The sequence below is a fragment of the Olea europaea genome, chromosome 7 (genome assembly GCF_002742605.1).
Source record: "Olea europaea var. sylvestris chromosome 7, O_europaea_v1, whole genome shotgun sequence".
NCBI lineage: Eukaryota > Viridiplantae > Streptophyta > Magnoliopsida > Lamiales > Oleaceae > Olea > Olea europaea.
Window position 1 is genome coordinate 6,207,636 of NC_036243.1, and position 9,930 is coordinate 6,217,565.

A 9,930-nucleotide genomic window follows, 5' to 3' on the forward strand; every position below is an offset into this window, starting at 1 on the left:
AATTGAGCAAGATAATGGCCTTATAGGTTTCAGACACGGCTTCGTCACAATTGACAATATCTTGTACCAATTTGTTAAATACATCTAAATTGTCGTCGAGATCCTTTGAAGGATCCATTTTAAAGTTGAAGAATCGTTCGAGTAGGTAGAGTTTATTCGGTGTAGATTTAAGCAAGTATAAGTCTTCTAGTCTTTTCCAAAGTTCTTTGGTGATTTTTAGTTTTCCCACTTTTCTTAAGACAGCGTCAGACAAGTGTAATATTATTGTGGTATAGGCAAGCTCATCGGCTTCCTCTTTTTGTTCTTTTGAGATGTCAGGTGCAAAATTGCCTTCAATGGCTTTTGACACCTTTTGTTGGACTAATATGCCTCCCATCTTTTGTTGCCAGATAGAGAAGTCCCCTTTACCGTTAAATATTCCCAAATCAAAATTATGTGTTGTTATTGGTTAACACACTAATTAGACCACACGAAATAGTATTGGGAAGCGTGATAAGGTAATATCTTGTTAATTATTAGCAAAGGTAATAATGAACCTAAATGCTACGTCCACCAAGGAATAACAAGCACTTTAAATTAAAAGAACAAATACTTAATTAACGCAAGTAATCCTAATTCTAGCACACGCAATGGTTACCCCTTCACGGTAACCCCAAAACCTAACGATCACCCCACACGATGATCTTGCTATTGCTGAATTTAAATGGATTAAGCCAATTTACCAGAGCGGGCCTATCTGAGTCCGTAGAGTGGAGAAAAACGAGCTTGCTGTTGAATTTCAGTCGGCGTCGTACCAAAGGGCAAAATCGTCCAACTTTTTCTGTGTAACCTGAAATACAAAACAAAGTATATCAGCGCGTTCAGGAGATCGAAACAAGCAAGTTACCTGAAGACAGCGTCGTTGGACAGCCGCCCATGCGCCACCGCCGTCAGCCCACGCGCCGTCGCCACCACCCACGCGCCGCCTCTCCGGGAGCGCCTCGACCTGCTGGTGATGGGTATGGCCTCCGTTTGTCCAACCGAGCTTTGGTTTGTGAGTAATTGGAAATTTTCAGATTCGATTTCTAAGGTTCAAATCCGAAATTCAGCCGATTTTGAGCCAATTTTTGCTACCCAAGCTCTGATACCAGATGTTAGGATCTTCCTTAAGCTGCTCAAAGTGATTTCCGGGCTCAGTTAACCATTAAACATCGAATTCAACACCAAAACCAAAGATGACCGAATTCGTCGGCGCCCAACTTCCTATGGTTGCTATTTCCTCTTTTGCTTGTTGATTCAACCACACACTTAGGATGGATACCACACAGGTAAGAGTCACAAAAGCTCAAGCAATTGGCATGGAAGACAAATCACGAAGAAGAAGGCACAAGAAGAAGGCAGCAGTTCTCCTTTGCTCTCGGGTTCTATCAAAGACGGGTTAGGAGTAGAAAGAAAACCACCAATATATATATTAGTTAAGTGGCCAACATAAGGTAAGTCAAAATATGGTAAGTAGGCTCGACTAGGGTTAAGTCCCAATGGAAAGAAACAACAAGCCACAAAGAGTATTAGCCATCCAATAGGTAAAGCAACGTTTGGTTGGTTCATCCATTATTCGATGTTGAATTATCGTTCACTCATTCATGTCGACTGATAAAATTGGTTTTCATCATCGCCCGGGAGGTCGTTTGACAACATGATGTCTAACAATTATGTTTAAGAATTCTTCAGAATATCGCTAATACAATACTCTCATATCTTGAATAGTATAATTTTGCAATTAATCTACAATTTATCCTTTGTTTCCAAATATTTACTTAATTCTAGCTATCCTTGTACCGATTATTTTTAGTTTAGTTTTTATTCCTAGATTTTTGGATTCATGAACTCTCTAATGAGGATGTGGATGTTAACAAATTCTTCTATAGTTTTAATGCTCCCATCTTTGATTTCTCTCAAGCTTGCCATGTTCAAATTAGGAAAATATTGATACTTCTAAAACATTACCATCGAGCTGATGATAATTTAGTAGAAGCAATATCTACGAAGAGATGAAAGAAGGCAAAAGCTCATAACCCAATTTCTAAATATTGAAAATACTTCAAGAAGAAGAAGACAGTTGAAAATATGGAGAAGATTACTAAGGCATATTGTAATTACTGGAAAAATAACTTCACTTGTATATAAAAATTGTATCACTTGCCCCTCCGTGGCACAGCTCAACTGGTGGATCAATCAACATTGTCTTGCTTCCAGCGGCAGGGTGGAGGTTCGAATCCTGGTGGGAATCTGCGGCCAGATTTATTTGGTATGGAGCAATCACTTTGGAGGAGGGTCTCTTGTGCGTAGAAGTGTACAGGCGGTGGGGGGGAACCTGAGATCCAGTTGAAACATAACCCGCGATTTACCCCCTCCAAGGCTCTAGGGGCAAGGGTCTTGGGGGTCCCGGATTTAGTCTAGTATAAGCTGGGATACCTGAATATCAAAATAAATAAATAAAAATGGTATCACCTAGTATAACATTATGAAAAATCCCATGTTCACATTGAGACTGTCGACGGTAGGAAGACTCAACTTCAATTTGATTCAAGCAAAAGTGGACCTTTTGGAGCAGTTCTTGCAAATTGGGTTTATAATCCAAAAACACTCAGGAAAGCATAGTAATATTCGTAGATAGTGCTATGTTGCTACTATCCATAGTAGAAAAGTGTGCATTTGATGAAATTTATATGAATATATTTCCAACCAAGGTACAAACCTCCTAGTAGATCTACACTTTGTAACGATTCTATAAATTCATACTGTATTAGAAAAATGCGAATTATTGATTATTTAAGAAATTATAACAGTATCATTTCAATTACTTCTAATTTCTGGTTCGAAAAATACCGTAAAGTGATATATTTGTGTCACAATCCATTACATTGATAAGTTTTGGATTATGCATAAAAAGTTACCTCTGTTTACGGTCATTAAATTCCACACACAGTGAACAAAATAAAAAAAAATAAAAATTAGATAACTTTTTTTTTTTTTAACAAATATAAAGTCAGTAGTTTCACTCATGATAATTCTAATGTTATTTCTAACGTTATTGAAAATTGATTAACCAACTCTATTTGGATTTTGATGCGAAGCTTTTCACATGCGTTGTGTTTGTTATATTTTTAATTTGATTGTGTAAGATGAACTTAGTATATTGAACCATAGTTGACCAAAAAAAAATTAAAAAAAATAAAATAGATAGACTATTGCTATTATTTCTGTCTCTCAATAACACAAGTATTTGTGAGTGGATTTGTAGATTCTAACTTACTCAACAAACGTTTGAAATGTGTATATATAACATGTAAAACTCTATATATCTCATGCTACAATCTTGTGTTGTTTATGATACAATTCTTGCTACATGGGGATAGAGTTCTATAAATATTGGGAGGACTTACCCACGTTAAAAGTTGAACCCCAACTTTGAGGGCTTTCACCGCCCCGTCCCTAGAGTATCGTGAGGGAAGTAAATCGCAAGATGTGTCCCAACAGATCAGGAAATAAGAGTTTGCCTGTACACTAGTGCTCACAAAGAGTTCAATTCCATATTTCAGGGATCGAAGGCTATTAGGAAAATTGAGACTACCTCACTCATATTATTCCTATTACCTGTGGTTACAGACTTTCATATTAACTTATAAGATTGTAGATGTATTATCAAAAAAAATTATCACATTTAATATTTGATAATTGCATTATACATTATGATATCAAAAGTACTTTGTGCAATTTATAATCTCTATATGCTGCCTAACATGATAGAAATAATGATCCACCATCATCACCTTCTATATTTTCTTCATTTCCTGATTACGGTGAATGGACCCATTTAAGTATGACTACTACATTAAGTTTATTATCTTCTTATTTTCTTCCAGTACTAGTACCAGACAAAATGAAATCCATGTTCAGTTTATCGTCTTCTTATTTATCTATTCTCGAATAGTCTACATCTACTAATGCCTCAAGTGTCAATTGCAACATTAGATTTCCTTACATGAAAAGATTTGAAAGAATATATATTTGACGCTCTAATGTAGTTGAAGGACGCAAGATACAAATCGTCAAATACAAGACAAGATGGTTAGTGGAATTGCTGAAATTTTTTAGTAATTATAATCTTTATGGATTTTTTGGTTCACTAAGTTTTAGATTATTGTACATAAACATTTCATTTGCTTTTTCTAAATAAAAACTGTACATGAAATATTCATCCGCATATAATTTTAACTCTATCTAAGGTTCCAAACCTGAATAAAGGAGGATGCTTTTCACAACTTTATAATTCTTTCAATAAAATAAACATTTTTACTTTAACAATTTTCTTACAAATTCACATCTTTTTTTTTTTTTTTTTTTTACAAGGTGTCCAATTCTTGACTAATCCTTGGGTCTGTGATCCGGCCCCTCTTCACACAGTCCAGTTAATCGCGGGATGTGCCTCCAACTAGCCAGGGTCCGAGCCCTCCCCAACTTAATCTGCCAAAGTGCCTAGCAAGCCAATCCAAATTGCACCTTGCCTTTCAAGAATAATCCTTTCCTTCCAAGATTTTCTCTTGCCTTCCAAGAATAAATCTTTGCCTTCCAAGAGCCCCATGAATCGAACTCACGACCTCTGATCTGCCAGCATTGAAAGAGCCCGTCCTTTACCAGTGGAGAAGTGCCCCGGGGGCTACAAATTCACATCTTCATTATATTTTAGGGTGTGAAAATACAATTTTAGTTAAAAACACAAGTCACAAATGACTCCTGAGTCAAGATTTTTGGAAAGATTATGCTCGCACTTGGTCGCCCAATATGCGAGCGCAAGCTGACTCGCATGGTGGGCTAAGTCGACCAGCAGCTCAACCTAGTCCAATTTTAATCCCAAAGTGGTGTAGGGGTATGGAAGATGAAGATGATTTAGTAATTTATATTAGACAAATTGTAACACGAAAGGTACTAAAGAAATGTAGTCTCCTATTTAAAACAAGTTTAATTACCTAAATACGAAAGAAAAAGGGACAAAATGTGGAGGTCATGGCACTCTCAGCCATTGCTGTCCCTTATTGTGTTTTCGCTTTCTCTCTCTCTCTCTCTCTCTCTCTCTCTCTCTCTCTCTTAAAAAACAAACAAAAAAAGAGAGTGTCTATTGGCATTCTCAATTTAAAATAAGAATATATCAATATAAAAGAAACAAGAAAAGGAATCTACCTTGTCCATAAAAACAACTTTGGTTCGTAATTACATTAAAGTACACAAAAATGGATCGTGTCTTAATAATTAATTAATTAAAATCTGTATAAAGAAAAGAAGAATTCCGGTTAAATAATTAAAATACTCATAATTATTTATCACTATAATGATTTAAGTTAAAGAAAAGAAAAAGCTCCCCCTTTTTTAATTTTGATTCAACTTCACTGAAACAGAATTTGACTCCTTTCTTTTCAAGGAAATTGCCTGCTGTACACCCCCTCACATGCTGGGTGGGCGTGAGGAGTGAGTGATTATTTAAAAAAAAAAAAAAAAAAAAAAAAAAAAAAAAAAAAAAAAAAAAAAAAAAAAAAAAAAAAAAAAAAATTTCAATCATCGAATAACTGATCATTATTTTTTAAGTAGTTTCCATTTGCAAATTATAATTTTATTTTCCAACGAATTTACACAAATGCACTGATGATCTGATGTCTTTTGGAAGGAAAAAAACAAAAAAAAATCTATAATGCATGATATAAATATGTTTTGAGGTCAGAATTTGATGTATTTTCTGTAGTTTAATGGCGATTGGTGTACTCTGCGCTTTTCTGCGAGATCTGAGAAAATGAGAGAGCAGCAGCTAAGAAGGGTTTCACTATTTAAAGACTAATTCAATGAAAAAGACAGTAATTTTCTTTAACAGAAAGGGCTTCTTAGATAGAATGAATGACAGGAATTAATTAGTGTCGGTGTTTTTATTGGTGCAAATTTAAAATAAATTGGAAGAGAAATAGTAACAAATGCCATATCAGCTGAAGTATACAATTTCCAAAATCTCGATTTTTAGTTTTGCAAATTTTACTTCTTGAAACAAATTATCGTCACTTAGTTCGATAAGAAATATTTAGGACTATTAACAGTACTTTCGTGGCTGCAGCTTTTTATTCTTTACAAGTAGAGGTTTTAGTACTAGTGCTATTTCGCAAACAACTCCCATGAAGAGACTGGTTTCTGGATTTTCTTCTAGCGGGCTTAAATGTGAGCTGTGACTATCTTTGAATTCTTGGTTGTATTGATAAATATGAAAAAAAAATGTACCGTCTATAATAGTTTGCTTTTAGATTTGATGGCTATTTAATAGGGCATCAGCGTATGAAATTTCATTGCTACCTATGATGATAATTGGATGCAGTAGACGTCTGGGAAAAATAAGTATAGTATGTATGTGAGGGAGTATGGAGACGACACGGTTCAGTTACGTTGTGGTCATTCAATGTTTATAAAGTTGGTTTTTTCACTTCGGTCTTTTAATCCTTTTTTTATTTAATACAAGATTATGATACATCCAAATGTATTTTGATCTTGCACACGTATGTTGTTAGAAAGAAGAAAGAGAAGAAGCCACCTTAATGCAGCAGAATACAAGACGACCGAACCTCTCATCTTTGGAAATACCTGCGCGGTCTCTGGAGAGCACATTGTATGATTTCGCTAGAATAGATATTCCAAGTCCTACTTCTACCAAAGCAGGCTTGCCTCCTAGACCGAACTCTGCAAAATTGATTTCATCTGTTAAAAATTTGCTTCCCCAAAGGAGTTTCAGGGGTAAACACCCAATTCAGGATGGTGAGAAGACAGTGCTTATTATCCCAGATACACCAAAATCGGGCAAACCTTCAACTTCAAGGTCATTTTCACTAAACAAATTCTTATTCTCTTCATCAACAAAAACTCATTCTTTACCTGTGACACCAATGGCGAACGTTGAACCTAAGCCCTCTGAGGAAAATAATGTCGATGGCAATTATAAACTACCTGTAAGTCCATTTCCTTAAAATTGGTTACTAACAACATGAAGTGCACTTCTGTTTTCTGCTCATTTATTGTATTTTCAACCTTTCCAACTAAACTTTGTTTCCTAACAGAAATATGAAGTTCGAAAGCACATGACACGCTCGTTTTCAGTTCCTGTACATGTTAGAACCAGAATCTTAAGGCAGACAGATTCACCTGGAGGTTTGATACGTGTAATATCTGCAGTCCATCGGTCTGCAACATATGAGAGTGCCTCCGTAGATATATCCCAAGAAATAGAAGGTGGTAAACATATGCATGAATTTATGATTTTTATGAATTTAGAATCCAACTTTAGTATCCATATTCAGTGAATCACATTTCATGCATGTGGTCAGACATATTAGCAATGGAAAGCACTAAAATTAAATTCCAAATTGCTACCTTGCTCTTTTTCTTGGAATCACTTCATTCAGCTACCCCGAGTTCCTCAACCCTGAAAACCTTCCTAATGTATGATCTATCTGTTTATATCATTTATTTTTTATTATTTCTCTTGATTTTGTGAAATTATTTATAATATGTTACCCTACATACAGCCCAGGATGATACTGGTGAAGACATTCCAGAAGAAGAAGCTGTGTGCAGAATTTGTTTTATCGAGCTTGGTGAAGGAGGTGAAATGCTCAAGATGGAGTGCAGCTGCAAAGGAGATCTTGCACTTGCACACAAGGAGTGTGCTGTGAAGTGGTTTAGCATCAAAGGTAACAAGACCTGTGATATTTGTAAGCAGGATGTCCGTAACCTTCCGGTAACATTATTGAAGATTCAAAATCCTCCAACTGTCGTAAGAAGGTCTGCAGCTGTACCACTACAGAGGGAAATGACTTCTTACAGGCAAGTTAAGCTAATACATGCATTTGTGTTGTCATTTTTACCCTTTCGTCCTTGATTAATTTCTGGCAATCCCCTAATATTTAGCTATGAGCAAAAGAATTGGTTAATGTTTCTTGCTTTTAATTTGAAAATGGTGCTGTGAATAATGTGTATCGCTGTCATATTTACATATCTTAAATTGCTTTTGACACTACTGAATCTAAGACATCAATTTGAAGTGTAGTTTCTGATTGATAGCATGCTTAACCTTGAAAATTCTATCTTCATTTCAACCAAATAGTGAAATCAAAAGTTAACTCATGCAGACCAAGGTTTCCTTTTCCATAATATCATGTACTTCAGCTCCAGTAATATCCTAATGAGCTAAAACTAACATGGATTCATTCCAATAATCAGTTCCTGAATTTATCACCACCAAGCATATTTTCTGTTGAAATTTAAGCAAATTTGTGGTTGGCAGCAAGAAATGCTTGGAGGCAGGGAAGGGATGTTGGGAAAAGGCTCTAAACCTTCGTGACAACACTTCATTTTCCTATAAATAGTTGTGTACAATAAATAGGCAGGGAAGAGGAGGGAAAGAAGTTGAAAATCCACAAATTTCAGTATTAAAACAAACTGAAAAAGAAGTCCGACTCACAATCCTTCCCCTGTCATGACCATCAAATGGGAGACCTTCATTCCCTCTTTTTCTTGTCTTGTCTTTCTATTACTCATTAGTTTCCAACATTTTATAGGTCAGAACTTCTTATTAAGTCATTTTACATTTCAACCTGAGCAATCCTTATGTGTCTCAAAATAAAAGCCTAAGTGCATAAGCTCTTCAAAACTAACAACTCTGCAAAAGTTAATGGTGGAGGTCATCCTGGCTCTATGTTTTCCAAAAGTTAAGTTGAATTACTTCAACTGTGGGCCATAAATTCTGCTATAACTTTATAATTACTAACCCTAGCTCCTCCTTGCACTGAACATAAAGTTTGAGGATTAAATGAAATAAAATAAAACTTAGTGGAATATAATCTCACAACTGATATTATGGTATTTGAACATGGTTTGGAGCTTTATAAAATTTGATTAGAAGAAATTTCAAGAAAAATAAATCACTTCCTGAATAAAAGATATACTTACTCTGGTGCATCAACTCTGACGCCTAATGCTATGGGAGAATTGTAGGAGAAGGGGAAAGGGGAGAGAGGAGGAGAAAGGAGGGAGAAATAGAAAAAAAGAGGGAGAGGAAGAGAGAAATAGGGGGAGAATATGAGTTTTTATTCATTCAAAGGTTGATTTATTACAACGCAAAAGGTCCCTTTACATAGGGTTTAAACTTGTGTTAATTTAAGCAGGAAATTATTCTAAAATCAACGAAATCAAGACAATTACTATGTTTCCTAGAATAAATATCAAAATTAGAAACTAAATATCATAATATATCTTTAATATTGCATCAAAATCTCTTTTGGTTGTTTGATGATCAAATTATAATGTGGTAACTTTTGTCTTTGTAAACTGAATTCTCTCATATTATTATGATATTCTCCCAATGTCATATAACCTAGTAAATGTGGTATAATGTTTTGTTTGGTAGCACCCTACTATAATGATTTAACAATATTGAAAATATCATTATATGACGACTTTTCTTATTCCTCTTCCTCTCAAAGCATACCATTGCCATTAGATTAGTAGGCTACAAAGTTATTATCATTTAGCTGGTATTTTAAACCCACCTGTTACCAATCATCAGGAGATATCCAAATCTACAAATGGCATCCCTAAAACCCAAAACAAGTCAAAATCAGAAGGTTTTTTCTTCTATGAGTTTAGTCAAATGTAGAAGGTTGTGGTTTCAGAAGTGTTTATCAGTATATTTATCTAAATCCCTCATGTCGATGCCCTGTGTTTTTATTTTCTCTATTAGAAACATGTTCCCATTGTAAAAGTATTCTTCATTGATGGTGGAAATTTACAGTGCCCAAGTACAATATGACAAATAGTTCGATGCTTCCTGGACCTTTACGTTAATCCATTGTTTTTTTTTTTTTT

The 9,930-nt window shown here is 35.1% G+C and overlaps 1 protein-coding gene across 1 annotated transcript in view; it reads left to right on the forward strand.

Moving 5' to 3' along the window:
- The first annotated feature begins 5,606 nt into the window (after positions 1 to 5,606).
- LOC111397822 overlaps positions 5,607 to 9,930 on the forward strand; it is a 7,792-nt gene continuing 3,468 nt past the window's right edge. Inside the window, exons 1-3 of the mRNA XM_023024797.1 lie at positions 5,607 to 7,016; positions 7,125 to 7,296; positions 7,593 to 7,937. Coding sequence (XP_022880565.1) covers positions 6,609 to 7,016; positions 7,125 to 7,296; positions 7,593 to 7,937 — 925 coding nt within the window. The 5' untranslated portion in view covers positions 5,607 to 6,608. The remainder of the gene's footprint in view (positions 7,017 to 7,124; positions 7,297 to 7,592; positions 7,938 to 9,930) is intronic.